This window comes from Myotis myotis, unplaced genomic scaffold (genome assembly GCF_014108235.1).
Source record: "Myotis myotis isolate mMyoMyo1 unplaced genomic scaffold, mMyoMyo1.p scaffold_m19_p_1, whole genome shotgun sequence".
In the NCBI taxonomy this organism is placed as follows: domain Eukaryota; kingdom Metazoa; phylum Chordata; class Mammalia; order Chiroptera; family Vespertilionidae; genus Myotis; species Myotis myotis.
The window spans coordinates 98,566,005-98,593,704 of NW_023416313.1; the positions used below are offsets into that span (position 1 = coordinate 98,566,005).

General features: G+C 39.5%; 1 protein-coding gene across 1 annotated transcript; it reads left to right on the forward strand.

Moving 5' to 3' along the window:
* The first annotated feature begins 843 nt into the window (after nucleotides 1-843).
* On the forward strand, nucleotides 844-26,173 carry HACD1 (3-hydroxyacyl-CoA dehydratase 1). The gene is made up of 7 exons (XM_036345841.1): nucleotides 844-1,180; nucleotides 14,578-14,695; nucleotides 14,875-14,893; nucleotides 14,970-15,058; nucleotides 17,621-17,742; nucleotides 22,433-22,611; nucleotides 25,997-26,173. Exons 1-7 carry the CDS (start codon nucleotides 927-929, stop codon nucleotides 26,077-26,079), a joined length of 864 nt encoding a protein of 287 aa, XP_036201734.1. The 5' UTR covers nucleotides 844-926; the 3' UTR covers nucleotides 26,080-26,173.
* Nucleotides 26,174-27,700: the final 1,527 nt, after the last annotated feature.

The following is a 27,700-nucleotide window of genomic DNA, read 5'->3' on the forward strand; positions in this document are numbered from 1 at the left end:
GGTTTACACTTATATCTCACAGCAACCTCATGAGGTAGGTTTTTAAATTCGCCCCATTGAGGAAACTGAGGCATAGAGAGGTTTAGTTGCCCACAACTAATAAGACCGGTGGAACCAGAAATATGGAATTTGAATTTCAGTACTCTGACTCCAGAACCTGCCTTTTCACCAGGTAACTGTGTGCTTTAAGGAAAAATAGGCAAGAGCTATTAGGAGAAAGTGTGGGTATTTGGAGGAAAAAAGATTTTTTTAAAGGAAAGAGATATAATGTGGAGAACAGTGGGTTACTATTTTTCCTGTGGAAAAGGGTTCTCGTTGTTAGCCCTACGTCTGTGGCCTGTCTATATCTATCCAAACTTTTCTCCTTTGGTATCTTGACCCGCCGGTCCTCTTTCCTCCAGCTTCCCCTAACATCCATTATTCCGCGCATTTCAATGAATGCCCCGAGAACCCTGGCTCCATGGAATCCACACAAGTTGGCCAAATCCTGAGTTTCCGCCACCCATGCCCCACAGGCCAGTACAAGTGAAACGGGGTGAAGTGGACAAACCTCCCCCAAAACTCTTAGGAATGCGTCCGGCGGGGAGATCCCAGCACCTGTCCCCGCGCGCAGAAGCCACCTTGGGGAATGCCGTGAGTTCCGTGTGTCCCGACTGAGAGCCCTCGCTAGCGCGCGGCGCCAGGTACAGATAACGGGGCGTCTTTCCGAGCGGAGGTTCCCCCCGGGCGCGAGGCGGACAGGCTTTCCGTGGGAGCCTCGAAACCCTACTCCGGGAGCCGCTCGCGCGCTCCGGGCGGGGGGCCGGGTCCCGCGTCGCGCGCGCTCACGAGGCCGGGGCGGGGCGCGCGGGGTGCTGGCCGGGGGCGCCCGCTCCTCCCCCCGCGAGCGGCCGGGCTGGCGGCGCCGAGCCCCCTGCGCGCGGCCCATGGGGCGCTTGACCGAGGCGGCGGCAGCGGGCGGCGGCGCTGCGGCGGCGAGCTCGGCAGGGCCCCCGCCCACTCCCCTGCCCCTCTCGGCCACCTCCCCCGGCTGCCCGGCCACCATGGCGTTCAGCGAGGAGGACGGCACCAACGGCGCCTCGGAGGCCAGCGAGGAGAGGGAGGCCCCCAGCAAGAGAAGGCGCCTGGGCTGGGCGGCCACCGCCTGGCTCACGTTCTACAACATCGCCATGACCGCGGGGTACGTGCGCCCCGAGGGGGGCGGCCCGGCTCTCCCCCAGGCCCTCCCCGCGCGGCCGTGCCCGCTACTCCGCGCCCGGGGCGGCGCCTGGGTGGTGGGGGGCGCCCGGCCCCGAAGCGCGCGGGAGGGGCGTCCGGAGGTGTGTGCGGGGCGGGGCGCGGGGTGGTCCGGGCGCAGGGGGCGCGGAGGGAGGCCGTGGGGGACGCGGGCAGCGGCCGTGGGGGAGGGGCGCGGGCGCCGCCGCCGGCGGCTTGAATGGATCTGGGCGGGGGATCGCCGTGCGCGCCGGGCATTGCCTAATACGGTGCACGGCGGGGCGGCGGCGGCGGGCGCGGGCCGGAGGTTAAGTATAGACCCGGGCAGGAATGCGGGGCCGACCCGCGGAGGAGGCCCGACCGCCCCGGCGCCGCCGCTGCTACCGCCGCCGAAGAAACGCCTGGGTCCCGTCCCCCTGGAGCCCTGAGCTGTCCCTCTGGTGGCCCAAACCAGCTTTCCCGACCGGCCGCCCCTAGCGTGCTTTTCCTCGTGTTGCAGATCGCTGGGTAGAGTTTTCTTAACTGTTAATGTCACCACGATTTTTTTTTTTTTTTTAAGCAATAGTACTCTCTAGACTAGAACTCACTTGGTACGATCTAAAACAAAAAACCACCCTGCCTTACTGGAGCGTGTCACTCGTGTCCAGCATCTTTCTGGCCCGGTGCTCCGTTATTGATACCCTGTGCTTGGTTTCTGCCTTTGGGTTTGTTAAGGTTACACAGTGACCATCGCTCTTCAGACACCTAAGTGACTTCTGTGTAGACTGCTTTTCAAAAGCTGTTAGGAGCACGCTCTTCCCTTTCTCAGTTGCGTTGCTTTTAAAAAGAAGTTATTTTCCGTATGGCCTGAATGTAATTAACCTGTCAATGTGGGGGAAAGTTGAAAGCTTTTATAGAAAGTTTATAGAAAAATGTGATTGTCAGAGATTGAATAAACGGTTGGACACAGTACTGAGTACCTATTCTGTGCTTAGTGTGCTGGTGTAATCCCGAACACCAAATACAGTTCATGGGAAATATAGTATTTATTGAGGATTTACTATGTGCGAGGCACTGTGTTGGTACCATCTCATTTTTAATCCTCTACAATCCTGTGAGGGGTATATAATATTATATTTAATAGATTAGGAGACTGGGGCACAAGTAAATTAAGTAGTTTGCTCACAATCACACAACCACACATTGTCAGACTTGGACTTCAGCCAAGTCTGACCCTGGAGCCGTGTTTTTTCTTCACCTTCTGCTTTACTAAATTTTATGATCTTGAAAGCAGGGAAACTAATATATTCAAAGCAACTGGAGAACAATTGAGCACCCACTACGTGCTGCTGCCTTTAAATGTGGAGACTGAAAGAATTCTCTCTTCTCGGTGTGATAGTCTCATCCAGTTAATAGACATTTATGGAACACCTGCCATGTATTAACTGGTCAATAACTCCAGTTTAATGCCTTACGTGACTTGCCATTACCTTTACCATAATCGAAGGGATTTAGGCGGTGTGCCATTCAAGGCCCTTTGCACTATGCTTCTGGATTTCCCTTTTCAGTTTTATTGCATTTGAAATTCCCTCTAATGCACGATGCCCTCAAAGCACCATGCATTTTAATTTTCATGGCTCTCTCCATCTTTGCTCAGGCTGTTTCCTCTTCGTCTAATATCTTCCATGTACCTCCCATGTCTTCTAACCAGGTCACTCTTGTTGAAGTTTTCTAGGTCTCTTACTTGACCTGGAGCAGAATTAAACGCTCTCTCCCCTGTGTTCTCACGCTTCATTCCTCTCCTTCCTACCTGCCCCAGCAAATTACTGCTTGTCTGCAGCTTGTCTGTCTCCCTGCCTGTAGTGAGAAGGTCTCTTTTATTTTTATCTTTGTTTACAGGTAAGGATAATTGAAACGGAATAATCTACATAACTAACTCTTTGGGGTTTTTCTAGCGATACTGAGATTTGAAGAAGGAATAGGATTTGCATATGTAGAAGGTAGATATTTCAAGTGAGATAAATTCTGGAAATAGGCATGGGATGTCAGAAAGCTTGGCATATTATCTTGATTTAAGTGGAAGGTTGGGGAATAGTGACAGGTAAGGTTGGAGAAGTTGTTTTAGAAGTGGGGCACCAAGGTTTACATTTAATGGGGTGGATGGCAGAGGGTTAGTTGAGGGTCTTTTCGTTTGTTCATTGAACTTGCTTATTTTGTTTTTCTCTTAGCAGAACTTTGAAGTGTTTATTAGTTTTTTTGTAAGAGTTTTGAAAACAATAAAATTATAATTAAGAAGCAAACATTTTACACAAATGTATAACAGAACTTGCCTAATTCCATAAGCTTAGCACGGCCTTTCATGTGTCCTTATTTTTCATGAGTATCTAACCTCCTTCAGGTTTTTTTCAAACCTCTATTCTCAGGGAGGCCTTCCCTAGCTATCTTCATTCAAATAGCAACCCCACCCAACACTCTTTATTGCCCTTGCCGGCTTTCCCCCACCCCACTTATTGCTATATAACTGTATAATCTATTTTACTTAATTTATTGCTTATTGTCAGTCATCCCCTAATAGAGTGTAAACTCCTTGAAATACTCAATAAATATTTATTGTGAATGAATACATATTATAGAGTATTGTAGTTATAGTATCTGTTCTCACTTACTATTCTGTCAAATATTTCTATATACTTTTCATAAATACACTTGTTCCTGATTATATAAGAGTGTATAGAATTATGTAAAATCATGCTCTAATGACATGTTGCTTTTATTTGTTTCTGTTGAATTAGTTGCTTAAGATGAATTCTCAGAAGTAGAATTAAGGACTTTTATGATACTTGGCTAGGAAAGTGAGCATTTCTTTTTTTCGCTTTTCAAACAATACTTTTTTTAAATTTAAGAAGTATTTATTGCATGTTCACTATGTAAAACAGTCATGCTAAGCGAAATAAGCCAGTCAGAGAAAGACAAGTATCACATGATCCTACTCATATGTGGAATCTAAAGAACAAAATAAACTGATGAACAGAATAGATCCAGAGACATGGAAACATGGAACAGACTGTCTAATCTCAGAGGGAGGGTCGGGGTGGACAGGTGGGAAGAAATTAACCAAAGAATTTATATGCATATATGCATAACCCAAGGACACAGACAATAGTGTGGTGAAGGCCTGGGGCGGGGAGTGGGGAGAGGTGGGCAGATGTGAGCTAGAAGGCGTCAATGGAGGGAAAAGGGGACATCTGTAATACTTTCAACAATAAAGACAAATAAAAAATATATATACACTTTCTATCACTGCAAACAATGAACATGCATGACTAACAAATACTTTTGAAGCTGTTAAGTGCATTGTTCTAGGTTAAGTAAGTGACGTAAGATAAATATTTTAGGCCCTGTCCTTGAAGAAGTGTAACATGGGGGCATTTATATATGGCAATAAAAGACAAATGAAATAAATCTCTACAGAGTTGTCAGGTCAGATAGGTGGGGGGAATCAGAGAATCAAAGCTTTGTGGGGGAGACCATAGCATTTCAACTGAGCTTTGAAGGATGAGTAGGATTTATGAGGCATGGATGGGGAGGCAGCATAAAATAGGGTATAAAGGTTTGCCATTGCTGGACGTGCTGATGAGGCAGCAACAGATGGGCTGAAGTATAGGAAGGGAAATGGAGATAGAGGGGCAGCTTGGGCCACTGCAAAGGCTTTTTAAATGCCTTGCTAACATGTTTGGATTTAATCTGTAAGCAGTATAGGAAGGTGTTGATTAAAGGTTATGTTTCACTCCTTTTTAACTGGGTAACCTCAGATAAATTACTTAACCTCTGTGACCCTAAATTTTCTCATCTGGAAAATTGGAACAGCACAGCTTTGCTAAATTATTACAAAGGAATAAACATATGGATATGAAGTGTTCAGCAGAATTCCTGACACACAGTGGATGTTTAAAAATGATAATTCCTATTTCTAGTGGTTAATTTAAAAATGCACTTCTTGCCCTGACCAGTTTGGCTCAGTGGATAGAGTGTCAGCCTGCAGACTGAAGGGTCCCAGGTTTGAGTCTGGTCAAGGGCATGTACCTTGGCTGCGGACACATCCCCAGTAGGGGGTGTGCAGGAGGCAGCTGATCGATGTTTCTCTTTCATCAATGTTGTTAACTCTCTGTTCCTCTCCCTTCCTCTTTGTAAAAAATCAATAATATATATATATTTTTAAAAATAAAGAGCACCAAGGGCTCTGTAAACTATTAAAAATGCACTTCTTGCAGAAAGAGCAACTATCCTATCTAATAATAGACAAACATGGTAATTGACCATACCTTCGCTACGCCTCCCATTGGCTAATCAGCACGATATGCAAATTAACCCAATAAAGATGGCGGCCGGCAGCCATGCAGCTGAAGTGAGCAGAAGGCTTGCTTGCTCCAGTGATGGAGGAAGCCAAGGTTCCCCACCTGCTGCGGCTCGGCTCTGAGCTCCGAAAGCAACAAAGTTTCAATTATAGAAACTAAACAAACCCCAGATACCTGCTTTCAGCAGGCCGTGGCCTCAGAGCTGGAGCGAGTAGGAGCCAGTTCTCAGCTCCAGTGACAGCAACAAAGTTTCAATTATAGAAGGTAAATAAATCCCAGAATAATAAAAAAAGAAAAATAGGAGAGGCTGGGAGCTTCAGTTGCCAGCCAGCCTGAAAATGGCCCTCAGCCCCTCACCCAGACTGGCCAGGCACCCCAGTGGGGACCCCTACCATAAAGGGGGTGTGGCCAGCCTGAAAACAGCCATCAGCCCCTCATCCAGGCTGGCCAGGCACCCCAGTGGGGACCCCCACCCTGAAGGGGGTGTGACCAGCTGCAAACAGCCATCAGCCCTTCACCCAGGCTGGCCAGGCACCCAAGCGGGACCCCCACCCTGACCTGGGACACCCTTCAGGGCAAACCAGCTGGCCCCCACCCGTGCACCAGGCCTCTATCCTATATAATAAAAGGGTAATATGCAAACTGACCCTAACAGCAGAAAGACTGGGAATGACTGATCACTATGACATACACTGACCACCAGGGGGCAGATGCTCAATGCAGGGGCTGCCCCCTGGTGGTCAGTGCATTCCCACAGGGGAAGCTCTGCTCAGCCACAAGCCAGGCTGATGGCTGCCAGTATAGCAGCGGTGGTTGGAGCCTCTCCTGCCTCCTCAGCAGCGCTAAGGATGTCTGACTGCAGGTTAGGTCTGCTCCCCGCTGGCAAGTGGACATCGCCCGAGGGCTGCCGGAGGGATGTCTGATATTTATTCCTGAGGACAGAACCATGCATGGATTTACCACAACTTGGTTATCCATTCATCTGTTGATGGACATTTAGGTTCTTTCTTGTTTGGGGCTATGACAAATAAAGCTATGGACATTCATGTACAGATTTTTATATGGACACATGCTTTCATTTTTCTTGGGTAAATGTCTACAAGTGGAATGGCTGGGTCATATGGTAGTCACATTCTTGACTTCTTAAGAAACTGCCAAAATGTTTTCCAAAGTGGTTGTACCATTTTCCATTTTCATGGTCAATGAATGACAGTTCCAGTTGCTGCATATCTTCACCAGCACTAAGTCTGGTCATAGTTTTAGACATTCTAATTGGTATGTTGTGTTATCTCATTGTGGTTTTAATTTCCCTTTCCCCAGGGACTAATGACACTGCACATATTTTCATGTGGTTACCAGTTTACCATTTTTGGTATAGTGTCTGTTCAGATCATTTGCTCATATTTTTGGGGGTTGTTTCATTTTCTGTTAAGTTTGAGAGTATTTTAGTCTGGATACAAGTCCTTTACCAAATTATGTGACTTGTAAATATATATATTTTTAAATATATTTTATTGATTTTTTACAGAGAGGAAAGGAGAGGGATAGAGAATTAGAAACACCGATGAGAGAGAAACATCGATCAGCTGCCTCCTGCACACCCCCTACTGGGGATGTGTCCGCAACCAAGGTACATGCCCTTGACCGGAATCGAACCTGGGACCCTTCAGTCTGCAGGCCAACACTCTGTCCACTGAGCTAAACCGGTTACGGCATGACTTGTAAATATTTTGTTCAAGCTGTGGCTTAGCTTTTCATTCTCTTTATAGTGTCTCTCAAACAGCAGGTCTTAAAGGTTAAAACATGGATTGGTTGCTAAATGAAAGTTTCAGTTTAGTCTAGGAAAGGAAATTTAGAGGTGTCAGTGAATAATATATGAAAGTGCGGATGGTATGCATGTCCAAGACCATTGCTGGTACATGCCTCCTAGTGGTTACTTTGAAGGAGGTACAGTATAAAGAAGAAATGATAAAATTAGAATATCATTTTTCAATAACTGCTAAAATAATGGATCTGGACAATCATTATCAATGATGGCTAATATCACAGACAAGAGAGACAGTGAGAAATTATGTACTCCCTAGAGAAGTACACAACACAGCCTGTGAATTAGCCTGGAACGTGAATCTGTATGATCAAGCCCCTAGAACTATCAATTTACAGGAACTATAGGGGATAGAAGAATATAATAAATGACTTGTGGGTATTTGATTAGTACAACCCAGATTCAGGTAACTCTATGGGACAAACCACTCCGTTTCTTCAACAGAAAAATTGTAAGAGGGAGGGAGTGAGGGAAAACCTATCTATACTAATAAAAGGGTAATATGCTAATTAGACCAGGAGACCTTCCGGATGTCCTTCTGGACAAAGCCATGGTGGCAGGGCCAAGGCAGAGGCGGTTAGGGGCAATCAGACCAGCAGGGGAGGGCAGTTGGGGGTGATCAGGCCAGCAGGGGGGTAGTTGGGGGCAAGCAGGCCGGCAGGGGGGCAGTTGGGGGTGATCAGGCCAGCAGGGGGGGGGGCAGTTGGGGGTGAGCAGGCTGGCAGGGGACAGTTGGGGGCGAGCAGGCTGGCAAGGGGGAGCAGCTGGGGGCAAGCAGGCTGGCAGGCAGAGTGGTTAGGGACAATCAGGCAGGCAGGCAGGTGAGTGGTTAGGAGCCAGCAGTCCCAGATTGCGAGAGGGATGTCTGACGGCCGGTTTGGATCGGGCCTAAACCAGCAGTTGGACATCCCCCGAGGGGTCCCAGATTGGAGAGGGTGCAGGCCGGGCTGAGGAACACCCCCCTCCCATGCACGAATTTCATGCACTGAGCCATTAGTACATTAAAAGAGGCATAAAAGACATAGCAACTAGTCCTGGCCAGATGGCTCAGTTGATTGGAGCATGTCCTGTACACTAAAAAGTTGAGGGTTCAATTTCTGTTTAGGGAACATACCTAGGCTGCAGGTTCAATCTCTAGTTGGGGCACGTACGGGAGGCAACTAATCGAAGTTTCTCTCTCCCTTCCTCTCTCTCTAAAAAAATCAATGAAAACATATCCTCTGGTGAAGATTAAAAAAAAAAAAAATTCATAGCAACTATGTATGGTTTTTATTTCAATCATGATGTAAAAATTTATGAGACAATTGAGGAAGTTTGTATCCTGACTATTTTGTGATTTAAGAAGTTATTGTTTATTTAAAAAAATGGGATAGTGGGATAGTGGTAGCCCTGGCTTGGTGGCTCAGTTGGTTGGGGCACCCAGTAAACCAGAAGGTTTCAGGTTTGATCTCCAGTTGGGCACATCGATGTTTCTCTCTCTCTCTCCTCCCTCCCTCTCTCTCAAATCAATAAAATCATATCCTTGAGTGAGGATTAAAAATGGGATAATGGTATTATGGTTATGTTGGTTAAAAACAATGCTCTTAGAGATGCATAATAAGCATTTATGAATTATAGGATGTATGATTTGATTCAAAATAATGAGGGGAGAGTGATGATGGGGAGAGAAATGAATAGAGGTTTGGATGAAGCAAGATACACAGACAGTGGTTTGAAGGTGGGCAATGGGCACATTATACCATTCTCTATATCTTTGTATATGTTTGAAATTGTTTGTAATAAAAATTTAAAAAGCAGTGTTTAATTTTTTTTTAAAGGAGATGTAGATAATCAGGTTTTCAAGGAGCAGGTGATCTCCAAGAAATCTCAGGAGAGAAAGAAGCATGAGAAGACAGCTGGAGGAAAGCTCCTCTCTCTATAGGGTTTTTCGGGGTCATTGTAGCCATACTGGCATGAGAACAAGGCCCTGTGTTTAGCAAGTGATGGCATATATCTCCTGTTACATCCCTGTTCTGTTGTGTCCACTTACTAATTTAGTTCCTTGAGGTAAGAACTATCCTGTTTACCTCTAATTCCCCAGCATCCAGCACACTATCTGGCTCAGCAATAAATGTTGAACCTAAAGATGAATGAATACACAGATGAATTAAGCAAGTAAGCAAGGAACCTTCTACAACTGGAATACATGTTTATATTTTCCCAAGAGAGTATTTTATCAAAGACTGAATGTATCCATTTGGGTTAGTGTTTGGGTAATCAATAGCTCTGGCATAGTAAAAAAACAACAACAACAAACACAACTTTTCAAAAAAGAATTTCTAAATGCAGAAGCTATAATAGTTTTTGGAATACTTTTGGTTTTATTACACTTTCGAAACTGATGGATGTAGGAAGTCCAAAATTAGGTAAAGGTAGGGCACTTAAGAGAGGTTGTGATGGTAGGACTTAAGGAGAGAGCACTAATTAGTTCAGATTAGGTCCTAGCATAATCTGAAAAACAGATGAGAGGTTAGCAGATGGTTCAGTGGCCCTTTCTAACCCCACAGTGTTAATTTCCTTTATTTTAAACAGGTGTGTTATCCTACTATACTAGTTGGTACAATACTGCCACCTATAGAGCAACAGTAAAACTTGTTATAATGTTATAATGCATGGATTTTCATATCATGCTATTTAAAAATGTAGTAAAACCTCGATTCATTCGGGCAAGGGGTATCTGTTAAAGCTGAAAGCCCATTACATAATAAAGTAGGTTTTCTGAATATGTATGGTAAGAGATTGACAAATTAGTTTTTACTTATGTAGACACTTTGTGTAAATAAAAATAAGCATGAAAAGTTTAATTTCACAGAAAAGTTTTCCATATGCATCACAGTAATTTACATTTAGGCTGAATAAGTCTAGTGAAAGTGTGCATTCATCAGTCACTGTGAGTAAACAAATACACACTCTTGCAGCATGGCTTAGTGCCCCTGGGAACATAGGCTGACATGCGTTAAACCTGCTGTAGAAAGTCACACCACAGGACAACAGAACCAATTACCGTGCGCAGTTCGATGTAATCACGTGCTAATCATTCACTGAACATTGTCTTCCTGGTGTTAAATTGTATGAGTTGTTTGTATATTGTGGAAATTAATTCCTTATCAGATGTGTCATTGGCAAATATGTCTTCCATACTTTGGGTTCCCTTTTCATTTTGATGGTTTCTTTTGCTATGCAGATGCTTTTTAGCTTGATGTATTCCCATTTGTTTATTTTTTCCTTTGTTTCTCTTGCCCTAGGAGATGTATGAGTGAAAATTCTGCTATGTGAGACATCTAAGATTTTACTGCCTATGTTTTCTTCTAAGATTTTTATGGTTTCGTGACTTACATTTGAGTCTTTTATCCATTTTGAGTTTAGTCTTTGTGCATGGTGTAAGTTGATGGTCTAGTTTCATTTTTTTTTTTGCATGTATGTGTCCAGTTTTCCCAACACCATTTATGCAGAGACTGTCTTTACTCCATCGTGTGCTCTTGCCTCCTTTGTCAAATATTAATTGAACATATTGGCATGGGTCGAATTCTGTTCTGTTGCATCGATCTACCGTATATGCCTATTCTCGCATCAGTACCAGGCTCTTTTTATTACAGTGGCTTTGTAGTATACTTTGATGTCTGATATTGTGATCCCTCTAACTTTGTTCTTTCTCAAGATTGCTGAGGCTATTCGGAGTCTTTTTTGATTCCATATACCTTTTTGGAATATTTGTTCTAGATCTGTGAAATATGCCGTTGGTATTTTAATGGTATTGAGTTGAATGCATAGATTGTTTTTGGTATTATGATATTTTAATGATATTAATTCTTCCAGTACATGAACAAGGTATATGTTTCCATTTATTTGTATCTTCCTCTCTTTCCTTTTTCAGTGTCCTATAGTTTTCCGAGTGTAGGTCTCTTACCTCCTGGGTTAAGTTTGTTCCCAGGTATCTTATTATTTTGTTGCAGTGGTAAATTGTATTTTTTTTTTTAGTTTCTCTTTCTGACAGTTCATTATTGGTGTATAAAAATGCCATTAATTTCTGGATATTAATTTTGTATCCTGATACTTTGCCAAATTCATTTATTAAATCTAATAGTTTTTTGTTTGGTGGAGTCTTTAGGATTTTCTATGTATAATATCATGTCATTTGCAAATAATGACTGTTTTACTCTTGCCTTTCTGATTTGGATGCCTTTTATTTTTTCTTCTTGTCTGATTGTTGGGGCTAGGACTTCCAGTACTATGTGGAATAAGAATGGTGAAAGCGGACATCCCTGTTTTGTTCCTGATCTTAAAGGAAACGTTTTTAATTTTTGCCCATTGAGTATGATATTTGCTGTAGGTTTGCAATATATGGCTTTTTTATGTTGAGGTATGACCCCTCTATTCTCACTTTGCTGAAAGTTTTTATCATAAATGGGTGTTGACTTTGTTGAATGCTTTTTTCTGCATCTATTGATATGATCATGTGATTTTTTTTATCCTTCATTTGGTTTATGTGATGTATCATGTTTATTGATTTGTGAATATTGTACCAGCCTTGCATCTCCAGAATAAATTCCACTTGGTCATGGTGTATGATCTTTTTAATGTATTGCTAGATCTGATTTGTTAATATTTGGTTGAGGATTTTAGCATCTATGTTCATCAGGGATATTGGCTTGTTATTTTCTTTCTTTGTAGTACAGTATCTTTATCTAGTTTTGGAATTAGGATAATGCTGGCCTTGTCAAAAGAGCTTAAATTCCCTCCTCTTGAATTTTTTGGAATAGTTTGATGAGGATAGGTATTAGTTCTCCTTTGAATGTTTGGTACAACTTGCCAGTGAAGCCATCTGATCCAAGACTTTTGTTTGCTGGGAGTGTTTTGAGTACTGCTTCAATTTCATTAGTTGTCATTGGCCTATTCTGGTTTTCAGATTCTTCCTGATGGAGTTTTGAAAGATTGTGTGTTTCTAGGAATTTTCCACTTGATCCAGGTTGTCCAGTTTGTTGGCATATGATTGTTCATAGTATTTTCTTAAAAAAATCTTGTATTTCTGTGATGTCAGTTGTTACTTCTGATTTTATTTACTTGGATCTTTTCTATTTGTTTCTGTTTTTTCTTTATTGATTAAGGTATTGCAAATGTGTCCTTATCCCCCCATTAACTCCCACCCCCCTAGTCTTGCCCTCACCCTCACCCCCTGTTGTCTGCGTCCATCGCGTATGCTTTTATGCATGCATACAAGTCCTTTGGTTGATCTCTCCCCCTTACCCCCACCCTCCCATACCTTTCCTCTGAAGTTTGAGCATCTGATCGATGCTTCTCTGTCTCTAGATCTGTTTTTGTTCCTCGGTTTATGTTGTGAATTATATTCCATAAATATTCCATAAATGAGTGAGATCATGTGATATTTATCTTTCTCTGACTGACTTATTTCACTTAGTATAATGCTCTTTGTAATGGGGCGACCCACGGAGATGACCACCAGGGACTCAGATCAAGATTTAGGAGCCTTTATTAAGCTGGCCAACGACTACAGTTACAGCACCCTGCCGAAGCAAAGGCTAACCGCAGTGCTGACTACAGGAGTTACATTTTATTATTAAATTCTGTGCAGGCCCAGAGAAATATGTGTCTTTCAAATTCTGGGCCCCCAATATGGAGGAAACTCTCTTTATTTATACTTTTTCCAGTCCTTTGTCTCCCAAATTTGGAATGAGACTTCCGGGCCTTCTGAGAAAGAAGGCCTGCGTGCTGGGAAGGCCTGGCAACTGTCTGGGTGTCAGCACTGACAACTCTGGGGCATAGTTTACGGCCTCTCTGGAATGGGAGTAGTCTTATTTTCCTTATTATTTAAGACAGAAGCCATACTATCAGGGTTAAAATTTCAAACAGCAGTTTTTATATAAGATGGATACTTCACTCTTCAGTTCCATCCATGCTGTTGCAAATGGTAAAAACTCCTTTTTTACAGCAGCATAGTATTCCATTGTGTAGATGTGCCAAAGTTTTTTAGTCCACGCATCTGATGGGCACTTAGGCTGATTCCAAATCTTAGCTATGGTAAATTGTGCTGCTATGAACATAGGGAGGCATATATCCTTTCTAACTGGTGTTTCTAGTTTCTTGGGATATATTCCTAGAAGTGGGATAAGCCTGGCTAAAGGTTTATCAATCTTGTTTATATTTTCAAAGAACAAGCTCTTGGTTTCATTGACCTTTTGTATTATTATTATTATTTTTTAGTCGGTATGTCATTTATCTCCACTCTGGTCTTTATAATTTCTTTTCTTCTATTTACTCTGGGATTTTCTTGTTATTGTCTTTCTGATTCTTTTAGATTTAGGGTTAGATCATTCATTTGAGCTTTTCCTTGTTTCTTTTTTTTTTTTAATATATTTTATTGATTTTTTACAGAGAGGAAGGGAGAGAGATAGAGAGTTAGAAACATCGATGAGAGAGAAACATTGATCAGCTGCCTCTTGCACATCTCCTACTGGGGATGTGCCCGCAACCCAAGTACATGCCCTTGACTGGAATCGAACCCGGGACCCTTCAGTCCGCAGGCCGACGCTCTATCCACTGAGCCAAACCGGTTTCGGCTCCTTGTTTCTTGATGTAGGCTTGTAATGCTATAAACTTCCCTTTCAGGACTGCCTTTGCTGTGTCCCATAGATTTGGGGTTGTTGTGTACCGTAGATTTGGGGTTGTTGTGTGACACAGCAATTGTTTTTATTTAATGAAAATTATAAAAATATTAATTGATTCTTATTAATGACTTTACTTATAATTATATATAGTTATGTATTATGTATTTGTATAAAGTACATATTTACACAGCTTTTTACCTTAAGAAGTCACTATATGATTACTAAATGCTTTATAATAAGTTCATTTTTGGTAATAAACCTGATTTTTTTCAGTCTGTCAGTTTATCTGGTGGAACCAAAGATACAGTCGACATTGTTTGACATTTGTACGTAGTTGGTTGCAAATATGTTCTGTTCATCCCCTTGAAGAGTTCATGTGAAAGTAATATTTGTTATTTCTTCCTCAGGTTTTAAAAAGAGAATAACAAATTGAGAGCATAAGACATACATGTTATTATTATTTGAATTATGGCATTCTTTATAGGAAGATGAGTTGTATTCATTTTGACAACACTTTATAAAATACTTTCATTTTCTCTAGGTGGTTGGTTCTAGCTATTACCATGGTGCGTTTTTATATGGAAAAAGGAACACACAAAGGTTTATATAAAAGTATTCAGAAGACACTTAAATTTTTCCAGACATTTGCCTTGCTTGAGGTAAGTTTTCAGTTATTCTATTTTTTTGTCATTGTAATATTTATTTGAAAATATATTTGTTAGCAAAAGCAATTTTGCTGATTACATACCACTTACAGATTCATTTAAAACCAATGTCAACTAGGATTTATTTTATGTTGTATGGTACTGACTTGTGATTTTTTTTTATTTGCTTACAGATAGTCCACTGTTTAATTGGTGAGTTTTTTATTTAATTTTTATATTTGGTATAAATTACCTTGAAGACAATGGTTGACTTGTTTTTTTCTTTAAGGAATTGTACCTACTTCTGTGCTTGTGGCTGGGGTCCAAGTCAGTTCCAGAATCTTTATGGTGTGGCTCATTACTCATAGCATAAAACCAGTAAGTGACATGAACATGTTCTCTACTTGAGCCTGCAAGACAGCTCTTTTATTAATAGGAATCTAAAATATTAGTACTGGTATATTTCAGGAAGCAGAATCATTGGACAAAAGAAAGCTTGGGTTTCGATTTAAGTGTGTTTGTCCATTGACTCAACGAATTAGTAGAATAACTTTGAAACACAAGCAAAACCAAATATTAGCATTTTATATTCATAATATACTCTCTGGTGTGTTCCAGTTTTTAAAATTAATATTACTATTCTGTCAAATGCTTAACTGAAAATTTTCTACTGAAGTTATGTATATTGTCTTTGTTTATGTAATTTGAACTTGTCAGTGTAAACCATTTATGTTTCCTCATTTAGCATTGAGTGTTGTAGCAACATACATAAAAAGTAAATGTAGTTCTGGAGATATGAACAAATGTCAAAGACAGAAAGTTAGAAGGGTTAAGGAACTTAGGGAAAACAAGCACGTTATATATTGAGGCATGACAGGAGAGAGACCCGGATCTAGTTAATGGCTTAAACCCTTTTAGACAAACAAACACGTGCTTACTATGTCAAGACATTGGGCCTTTTAAACCCATGACAAACATTTCCCAGATGGGCCCTTCTGACCTTCTTGACAGCCTCTGGAGTCTCCTGTCTACTTGAGGACAGATCTCTGGCCTCCTTTCCATTCCTCAGATGCCTTTCTCTACTTGGGATGATACTTAACCTCCCTTCCATTGCCTGCAGGACTCACTGCCCCCTCCCCTCCCCCCGTCTGCATGGGGACAGATTGTTGACCTTCTGCCCTTTTATTACTCTACACTCCAGCCCTCTTGACCAGTATCTTTCACTCAACTTACTCTATCCATCTGGTCCCTAACCAATGACTGCCATACAGAGAGCAATGAGTGCGTGCCACATGGAGAGCCAGACTTTTAATTCAGATTGCCGCGTAGTTTAAAAGCAGGGGCCGGACATTAACAGAATAAAAGAGAGACTATTCTGGACAGGGAATGAATATAACAGCTGGGCCAGGACCACAAAGAGTCTAAAGACTGAGAAAGAAGAAAGAAAAGACAGGGTGGCCAACATTAACTGGAGAAAAGAATTTGAAGACAAGTAAAGGTGGCTAGTCCCCAAAGAGAAAAACGATCCATCTGCTTGCTCTTTTATTTTTTTTTATCCTCCAGAGAATCTCTACCTTAATAGTACTATTTAATTTTGTCTAACTCTTTAATTAATTCAACCAACATTTATTGAGTGCATTCTATACACCTGGCACTGTGTTAATTTCTAGATTTACAATGAATAAGGCAGTCCCAGCCAACATGCTGGGGATCTGGCTATTAGTAATGCAAATAGAGTTCCTGCCTCACAGAGCCTGTGATTGGGATAGATACGGGTACTAGACAAGGTGTTGCACAAATAATTCTTTCATTATATTAACATTAGTGCTTTGAACCAAGAGACCAGCCTGCATGGCAACATACTTCGGGACTTAGCCTGACGTAGGGAGTGAAGGAAGGCTCCCTGAGGAAAGAATGTATAAGTTGAGTATTGATAGGGATACAAGAGTGAGGCAGACAAATTTTAGTACAAAATTGGCAAGTGTTATAATACAGATATGAACAAAATACTGTGAGAACAAGGAAAGTGAGCAAATAACTGCTCAGGGTGAAAGGAATTGTTTGGGAAAAGTTTTCCAGAGGGTGTGATATTTTAGCTGGATCTTAAAATATGAGATGAGAAGGGGTTTTCTATGGGATTAGCCTTCTAGTTAGAGGGAATAGCATGTGTTAAGGCATAAGTGTTCGGAGCATGTTCTGGAAAGAATACAAAATTTAGTGTCACCAGAGAGAGGTGTTGGGGATTTGGGGTGGGAGTTTGGGGTGGGGTTGGATCAAGTGTTTGCAGATGAAGTTAGAGAGATTTCTGAGCTCAGATTATAAAGGACCTTGAACTTCATGCTCAGGTGGTAGGATTGTATCCTTTCCTCTTAAATAGTGGGAAACCACTGAGACTCAAATCACAGGACTTGCTGCCTCTAATTTTGGTTGTTTGCTTCTTTGTTTTGCTTTTAAGAGAAAACTTTCACCCATGAAGAGAATAAAGCAGTGGAGAGATTTGTCAGGGGGCTGTCCCGATAGCCTGGATGAGAGATGATAAGGCCCTGGTAGCAGGGCCAAAGATGAGTGGGCAGATTCAAGAGTTCGTGCTCCAGTAGAATGGGTCTGATTTGATGACTAATAGGAAGCCGGAGGGTTAGATTGTTCCCATGCTGTTTTGAGGGGGCGATGTTGCCCTGGGATAGCTGAGTTATTGGCTGGAGTGAATTGTGAGAGAGAATCCAGTACAAAGGTGACCATTCCTGTGCTGAGGATACACTGAAGTTGTGTGTTTGTAATGAATTACGTAGTGGTGACTGCATTAGTTTTCTGTACTACGTCTGTCTAACCTACCATTCCATTATAATAAAAGACACACCGTAAATAATTCAGATACAATATCTTCATGGAGAAAAAAGCTCAAGCTCCAACAACACTGTGGATTTCTCTGTCATTCTGCAGATCCAGAATGAGGAGAGTGTGGTGCTGTTTCTGGTCGCGTGGACTGTGACAGAGATTACTCGCTATTCCTTCTACACATTCAGTCTTCTCAACCACTTGCCATACTTCATTAAGTGGGCCAGGTGGCGATGCCGTGTCGTTTAGTCTCTCACAGTCCTGTGCATGCGTATTGTGTTGCTGAGCTAACGCCAGAGAATTAAAATTTGTGTTTCAGCCCCGCAATGCCAGGGTGCTGCTGTTCTGCATACTTAGCAAAACATTATCAGCTGCATTCTAAAGGCTTAAATTAATGATCAGAGAGAAATAATCTATATTTTTAGGAAATTAATATAAGACAAATTATATTAGTACCCTTAACCTCTAAGCTGGTCATTCGTTTTTCTTTAAAAGCAAAATATACATTTTGGAAATTACATTAGATAAACAGTGTGCCCAAAACATGGCATTTTGTCTGATTGATTTAAATGATTTTAATATTCAATGTAGTAGCCTCAATTTTTAGTATCTTATACATACAATGTCAATTTTTTGTATGTATAAAATTCTAAGCGACAGACATTTAAAAAATCACACTTATTTGAAATTGTATTATTTGGACTGGGAACAAAATTTATATTTCAGAGGTTCTAAATATATATATCCTAAAACAATAATTTTTAAAGCAAAAGATTTTTTTTCTTTTTAAAGGTTGAATTCTTTGAGGAGCTGATATTTTACAAAATTATTATAAAAACAAGATTGTTCTTTGGAGAACAAACCGCAAAGCATAGGTTTGTTCATTTCATTTTCTGTTGTACTTATAGTGGCAATCACATCAATAACAACTTAATGTGCTCTGTGCCAACTGCATAGTTGAAATGCAGGCATGAGCACAACAAAATTCCTGCTCACTCAAGATGGAGGAGGCAAAAAACGATCCCAGTAACAGCTCTGTGAAATGCCAGGGGGTAAGAAGTTCAAGGAGGCACAGGATAAGAGATGTGCATCTCGTATACGTCTGTCCCATGTAGATAGGATAAAAGGGTTTCACAGTATTTCCATTTCTTTACATTTGTCTGTTAAACTACAGAAATAATATGATTTCTTTGTAAAAGGCTCAAATAGCACAGAAGTTTGTAGAATAAACACAGAAAGTTTCTCTTTGTACTCTTACCTGACCCACTCCCTACCCCTTGGAGGGAAAAAGTGTGGCCTTTACCCACCTAGACTTTTTCATATTATCAAAAATGTGAACACAGTGTGAGTTTTTAAAAACATAAATAGGATGACATTATACTTGCTTTTTGTTTATATGTTGGAGATCTCTCTCTCTCTCTCTTTTTTAAAATCACTATAGGTATATTTAGATTTAGCTCTTTAACTCTTTAATATTCCATAGTATGACGGACCCAGTTTTGTATTGCTAGAATTTAGGTCATTTTCAATTTTCAAATGTTATAAATACGGCATCTCAAATAATGCTATATCCATATTTCTGATGTTTTTTAAAGCTCTGATATTTATACTCATACATTCCTAACTTGTTTGAAGGTAATCTGTAAGCTGGTGTCAGGTTTGTTTTGGATAATCACTATTGTGTTATATAATTTTTTAAACTTTTAAAAATATTTTATAGTTCTTTTTCAACATTTTTGGCTTACTATTTTGTATGTAATAAAATTCTTTAAAATTATAATTTTAGCTTAAACATACTGTCTGTCTTAAGAAAGTTGCATTACCATTTATATGTGTTTGGTTGGTTTTATTCCTGTTGTATCTGAATAAAACACACTCACTTTCGGTGATTGGGCCTATCATAATGTTGGCGGTTTGAAAGCTGTACCTAATCCCGAATGCTTGTTAGTGCCATTTTGCATGACCTCAGTCTTTCCGTCCTCTAACGCCTTTAAAAATATAAATTCATGATATAGTCTTTTAAAATTTGCTGTTACTTATAATATTTGTGGAAGATAGTGGTCTTGAATGCTTTGTGTGTTTGCCTTTTGGGATGCATTTGCATGTTTTGAATTTCTGGAAAAGTTCACAATTCTGCCATAGCATTTAAAATTTGCTCTTCAGAAATCCTTTGTCAATTGCCTTGATGTTAAATAAGGTACTGTAAAATCTTTCAAGTTTGAAATGCACATGTTAGCATAATACATCATGTTAGTTCATTATAATTATTATACTTCGTGTCAAAAATTGTAAAGATCCCAACTGTCTATATATATATTTGCCAACCCCCTTAAGAACCTAAAATCATATTTGCACTTATGTTCAAATATTGAAGATATTGTTCTCAAATAAAGCTTCACTTTAGAAATGCCTTTTTATTTATAACTAGTTAGCCTACTGTGACAGTTTAAATACAACTGGATCCTATTTGTGTTAGAAGTATTCTTAGAAAGCCCACCAAACAGATCATTGTATATTGTTGTTTTCATTTTAATTTCCAGTTTAACTTAAAAAATACATTCCCTTCAAAAAATTTTAGGTGAAAATTAGGAATCTTTAAGGAACATTATATCTTTTTCTGAATGGTAATTAAATCATACTGCCATCAGAACTTAAAGAGTGATGATGTAATCTTTTTAAAATACAAATAAAGTCAAATAAATTATACAATTTATTCCCAATTTATTAAAAATAACCACTCTTTAAGGCTTTAAACGAGTTTATCATAGGGGTGATTTTTTTTTTCTATTAAAGAACAATGCTACCAAAAAAAGCTGAGAGTCACATAAAGTTAATAAAAATGACTTAAATAAGTTTGAATGTTTTACTTGGAAAAGGAATATAATATGTTCAGTAATATGATTTTAAATTGAGATAGGACAATGATATTGGAAAAGATTGATTTAAATGATACAGATAACTACACAGACTGGAAAGAAAGCAGGTTAGATATACTGAAGGAAAGGAGGGGGTAAACTGGGAGAGGAAAAGGATAATTTTTTTTCTTTTTTTTAAATATATATTTTTATTGATTTCAGAGTGGAAGGGAGAGGGAGAGGGAGATAGAAACATCACTGATGAGAGAGAATCGTTGATTGGCTGCTTCCTGCACGCCTCACACTGGGGATCCAACCTGCAACCCAATTGCCATGCCAATGCTCAGTTGCCATGCCGACTAGTAAAGTTTAACTAGTAAAGTTTTCTTTCTTTACTAGTTAATCTATTTGGGCAAATAATTCTGTCCCTGTCGACCATCTTTTATCCTTGTATAACTGGCATCCAATATAATAAAAGCCTAATATGCTAAGTGTCCAGTTGTCCAATCGGCTGTTCAATCAATCAAAGCGTAATATGCTAATGATATGCTAAGGCTGCTCAACCACTCACTATGACGTGCACTGACCAGCAGGGGGCAGACACTCCAACTGGTAGGTTAGCTTGCTGCTGGGGTCTGGCCGATCAGCCTGGCCTGTGCCCTCTCGCAATCTGGAACCCCTCAGGGGATGTCGGAGAGCCAGTTTTGGCCAGATCCCACAGGCCAGGCCGGGGGACCCCACTGGTGCACAAATTCCTGCATCAGGCCTTTAGTATAGGAATAAGGTTGTCTCTAGGCTTCTGTCATACTGACAGATTTGATTTTTCTTTATAAATATTTCTTAATGCCAACAAAATGATTAAATCGAATATGGGTTCTTTTTCCACCAAAATTTTGACCTTAATTTTCGGCTACATAATGACTGACTTGGAGAAAAACTGTTTTCTTTAATGCCTTGGGTCCTTGAGGCGGCTGCTGCTGGACAACAGTAGGAACTTGGAGACTGTTGCCCTAACTGCAGCATAAATGATGCTTGGCCTGCTCTATGTCAGGGAACTTGGCACAGTCCACATAAACAAATTGTAATTTTTGGATTTAGAATAGAACCTTTTTAGTTCTAATTTAAGCAAGCTAAACTATTTTTTTAAAAGATTTTTTTTTATTGATTTCAGAGAGGAAGGGAGAGGAAGAGAGAGATAGAAACACCCCCTTCTGGGGATTGGCCCACAACCCAGGCATGTGCCCTGACTAGAAATCTAACCTTGACCTCCTGGTTCATGGGTTGATGCTCAACCACTGAGCCACACTGGCCAGGCTACCTAAACTACAGTATTTATTAATGTAGGAATTCAGGGGACAGCTTGTTTTACTTGTTTTGTTGTGATAGTAGTCTTAGACAATTACTGGTTACTGATGCATTAGGTAATATCAGTTTTCTGAAATACTAATTCTCTTTTAATTAGTAACCACAAAGTGTTTTCCAAATCCCTTCAAATAGGTAATCTCAAGGTTTAGATGTAAAATTAGGGTCATAGCTGGTCTTTTAAAGCATAGTATTTGAATGATAAATGTGTAGCTTCAGGGGAATAAATCAGTCAGTTATGATTCCAGGTGTCAAAGAAGTTACCTTTAAAATACCTTACAAGCTTACATATGCTTTACAAATTAATACTTACACCCTTTAACCATTTGTACGCCATAAGAATCTATAGACACAAGCAACAGACCTTTTTTAATTAAATTCAAAATATTGTGGCAATTAATTGGTCACAATAGTTTAAAAACCGCATATACATGTAAAAATGTATAGTACTTTAAAGTAAGTTGACTACTTTATGATCTTGCCATTTGAAATGGAAGCTGCTATGGGAAAAAAGGATGATAATTAAATTAATAAGCAAATGATTAAAGTAGGAAAAAAATTAACCTTTTTATGTGAAGCTATTGTAAATATGTATAGGAAGGAGAATTTTTAAGTTTAAACATAGCAGTAGCAAAAGAACCATGATATAAAATTCAGTATTTATCCTAGAAAAATAACTTTGAGGTTTTTCTTTCTCCAGATATAATTTTTTTATCATCTTATATCCTGTTGGAGTTGCTGGTGAACTTCTCACGATATACGCTGCCTTACCATATGTGAAGAAAACTGGAATGTTTTCAATAAGACTTCCTAATAAATACAATATCTCTTTTGACTACTATTATTTTCTTCTTATAACCATGGCATCATATATACCATGTAAGTATGTATTTATTAGTACTTTGATTTAGCATATGCTATGAAAGTTTTTGGAAAGATATCATAATTGCTAGCTTAATAAGCAAGGAGAAGTAACAGCTTATAAATACATTAAAACTTCTATTCATGGAAATGCTCTAAAACTTGATTGTAGTGATGGTTGCACAGCTGTATAAATTTACTAAACTAAAACTGTACACTTAAAATAGGTGAATTTTATGATATGAAAATGACATTTCAATAAACGTGTATATATTAAAAAAACCTCTATTCAATCCCACATATATTCATTAATATGAAATAATTGAAGAGCTAGTGAGTTAGAAAAGGCTTTTTCCAAGTTATGAGAAGAAAGGTAAGTAAATTAATTTACAAATGATTACCTTCTCAAAATTACTTTAAAATAAGCTAAGCATGATTTATTTTTTTAAAAGAAAAGATAAAGCATGGGCCAGTGAACTATTTGTAAGCATTTAGAGTTACGTATCTGAATAGAAACATTTTATCCTAGAAAATGTCAGGTCATTTTTACCTATTCATTAAGCATATACTTGGAGAAATCATCTAGGAGTACTTTTTAGTCTTATATGTGTTGCTCTATGCTCTGGAAAATAAAGAAGCTACTTTTCTTAAAATATTTTGAGTAACTCAGCCTCTTCTAATTTCTCATCATCTTTCAATAGTTGCAATGAATTAGTGAGGCTTTACTTGCTTCATTTAAGTTCTAATGATATATGTTTAGGTCAAATTTTGATAGTTATTAGCAGGAAATAATGTAAAGCAAGGTGGTTAGTTACTCTTCTGAATAAAATTAGAGATTGGTGTCAGTGAGGGGAAAGGGAAATAAGAAAAGTTTATAGAATCTAAAGTCTACATTGATGCAGTATAAGATACATCATCTAAAGGGGATGAACATAAAAACTGGCCAGCACCTGGAGGCCTCCAATTTTTAAAAAAATATTTTTATTGATTTCAGAGAGGAAGGGAGAGGGAGAGAGGGATAGAAACATCAACAGTAAGAAGATCATTGATCGGGTGCCTCCTGCACGTTCCCTACTGGGGATTGAGCCTACAACCCGGGCATGTGCCTTGACTGGGAATTGAACCACGACCTCCTGGTTTATAGGTTGACCCTCAACCACTGAGTCACACCAGCCCAGCCAATTTTTAAGCTTTTCAAAAATCAAAGTGGACTTTTGTCAGTTAGTATTTTTATTCCCCTCACTTGTACCATTTCAGCCTGACTCTCGTTAGATTTTCACCAGTGTTAGTTCAGCAGAGCTAAGGAGTGGTACACCTATGACAATTGTTTGTATCCCCTGCTTTTCCCGACACCCAGTGAATGGCAGCACACCTTGAGCAGAGCCAGACCTTGCTTCAGTGTCTGTCATATCATAGTTGCAGTTTCAGGGGTTGGGCTCTCATTCCTTTTGACCACTGAGACATCTGCAAGAAGACCCAGGGCCCAACAGATCACGGTTGAAACCAGCAAACTAATAACCTTAGACCAGTGGTCGGCAAACTCATTAGTCAACAGAGCCAAATATCAACAGTACTACGATTGAAATTTCTTTTGAGAGCCAAATTTTTTAAACTTAAACTATAGAGGTAGGTACATTGTTATTAACTTAATTAGGGTACTCCTGAGGCTTAGGAAGAGCCACACTCAAGGGGCCAAAGAGCCGCATGTGGCTCGCAAGCCGCAGTTTGCCGACCACGGTCTTAGACCATGTGTTTTCAGGTGTCCTGGGAAGCGTAGACCCCATCCTATGCCAGTAGCAGCTTCTCAGTTTATTATGCTGACATTTACCTGAGAGCCCACTTGCTGGAAGATCAGTCAGCCAGGGCAGTGGTCGGCAAACTGCGGCTCGCGAGCCACATGCGGCTCTTTGGCCCCTTGAATGTGGTCACGAAGTTTCAGTCGCACTGTATGTGCGCGCCCGCACGTGGTATTTTGTGGAAGAGCCACACTCAAGGGGCCGCAGTTTGCCGACCACTGAGCCAGGGGGATGTTCTTCACTTGATTATTATTAGTAATGATAACTAACGTTGCTTTGCTTACTAAATTCCTTGCTAATTAAAATATTAAGAGTACTTTTTGAGTACCTATTTTAATTTTCAAACGAAGTATTGTTAGTTCTCATTTATCATGAGGACTTTATAGATTAGAGAGGTTAAGTGGATGGATTAAAAGTCACCCAGCCGGTAAATAAAGTCAGGATTTGAACTCAAGCCTACACTTAAACTCAGAATGTTAGAGAAGCATTTGCAAACACTGGTCAGTTAGCTTTAAGTATATATGACCTGAATATATTTAGACCTCTAGGTATAGTATGATGGTTACATATATTAAGATGAGTAGTACCTACATATTAAAAAGTAAAATCTGTTGTGCATTTTTGCTCCATTTGAGCTGGTCTAAAAATACTTATCTGAAGTTGCTGAAGCTAGATATTCAAAGCTTGTTTTGTCATTAAAGTCATTGGTTTGATTATTCTGTGTTCCATTTTCAGGGGTGTTTTTACATTTGTATTGTTGCTAGTTAATATGAATTTGTTCATCTATTAACGCTTACACTGTAATTTACATCATTGATTCACATTGACTCAGAATAATTTTCCAAATTTGATAGGGCAGATGACAGTTTGTCTAACTGATCTAATACACGCACATGTGTGTGATTGTATAAAACAGACTACCCTTATCCCCAGCCAAGAGGGGCCTCTGCTCTGGGCCCTGTTCTGGCTGTCCACTGATCACCTCTCCACCCCTCGCCTTCTAGATCACACTTTGGAAACCCAGAACCTTGGAATTTGCTGCCCACATGGCACTGAGTGTACATCTAGGCACTGCATAGCCTCCTCCCCAACCTGTTCTCCTGAGGGTTAACCATGTCGTCAGTGTACACGGCCCTGAAATCCAGGGGTAGCTAGGGGCAGCTGTTTGTGAGGGGTATGGATGGGGGTATGAGTTGTGTGGGCGTGCATATCCACACATGTATTCACAATACCCCTCGTGATATAGGACAGCCGATGGAATGGAGAGCAGGGGGCCAGGCGGGCAGCTCTTCTGTGCTGGAATGTTCTGGCACAATATTCCAAATTATTACTAAATTCAAACATGGCCTTCCAGGTCATCATGAAAGTATATTTGTCAAGGTAGTATTAAAGTTTGCTATGAGACCTCACAGCTTACGGCATTAAAGTATTTAGGCAGATGGTCTATGGCCTCCATTTGTACTCTCACCCAGAGCTCTGTAAATACTAAGGGGTAGCAGGTGGCATTTGATGTGCTTGCTTTCAAACTTTGCCACTTTTAAGAGGTTTCAAGTTTAAATAATTTACAACAATAGCTTATCTTTCTTTGTTTTCTTTTTTCAATGAAGTGTTTCCACAACTCTATTTTCACATGTTACGTCAAAGAAGAAAGGTGCTTCATGGAGAGGTGATTGTAGAAAAGGATGATTAAATGACCTCTACAAACAAGGTGCTTTTTCCAGAATAACCAGGATTACTTGAGTCCAAGTTTTAATAACAAGAATAAACAACTTCATGAAATGCTACAGATTGTATTATTTCTTCAAATATAACTTGAGATACGTGGTGTTTGCCAATATTTGCCTTCACACTGTGCCAGGTCCATTTTCTACAAGAACTATGCAAGTACTTATCAACTCCTGGGTAGGCGATCATCATTAAGAAAATGGTGTATTACTTGCAAAAAACTATTTTGTTAGGTTTTTTTTAGTTTCACTAAATTGTTATGCTCAAAGCTTTAAAAACCAATATTTAGTAATTAGTTTCGTGGTTTAACATTATATTCCTGCCAGTAATAATTTATGTGATATTTATAAATGAAAGTAAATACAGAGTTATAATAGCTTATTAATAATGTATTGGTGTTTCTTGAAACCAAAAGCTATTTTTTCAAGTTATAAGGGAGCATTTTGACTAATAACAGTTTTTGGAAGCATGGATATACTTTCCTGTCATGAGACTTTTGATATAGATGTCACAATTGGAAAATATTATTTGAAAATATGTCTACGCCATTGAAATTACTTACACTACTAAGCAAATTTATTTTTATTTGAAATAGCCATTCAAAGATAACCCTTTCAACTCTAAAGATTTTAAAGGATTAGAAACAACATAAGTATATACTTTGCCTCCCTTATTAAAAAAATAAAGACATTAGGTCTGATCATAATATTACACTCAGAACTCTGGCTGAGAAAGGCTGCTCTATTGCATGGAATCATCTAATAAAAATCATGTTATAATAATATTTTTGAGGTACTGAGGTAAGTTTTGGGCTATGGCCTGAAACAGACTCATTTTATCTGAATTGCCCTGGAAAGCAAGTCTTATAGTAAAGCTCGCTGTGTATTTAATAGAATGATACACTGAAAGATACACTTTCATACTGTTTTAATTCTAAAGTAGGTCCTTTAAAAATTTTCCTCCTTCTGTTAAGATATGCTGCTTAGTCAAGTAAACTAACCCAGTTTAGAGAGAACACTAAATATGTGACTTAAAAAGAAAAGGAACTTTTGCCTACCATAATATATAGGCATCATTTTGGCTTGAAATGTTCTGTTATTGCTTGTGTTTACATCAACATGTAACATTACACTTCAACATTTTGTTACCACATCTTTTTCAAATGATTTCACGTGATTTGTAGTTCAGAATAGTTTTGCAAACTCTCATTTTAGATAACTTGAATTTTATAAGGTGCTATTTCTTTTATTACATTATATTGTAATATTTCCTGTGCAACTTAATGTTTTAATGAGCAATTATGTATTAGGTTACTAATTCTCAAAATGCTGATGTACATTCTCTGCTTACATGGCTTGATCAGTTTTCATTTTGAATTTTTATATGGAAGAGATTTTCAGGGAGATTTTATCTTTGGTAATATAGTATAAAACGTTCACATATTTATCTTGTTAGATTCCTGTCTTATGAAAAATACTTCAAATCCTTTTCCTGAAATTTTTATTAATTCAACTCATGCTTCCTTTGAGCAACTGTACTACTCTTTTTAACCTGCCCCTTAAGTTGTGGAATATCTTGAAGTAGAA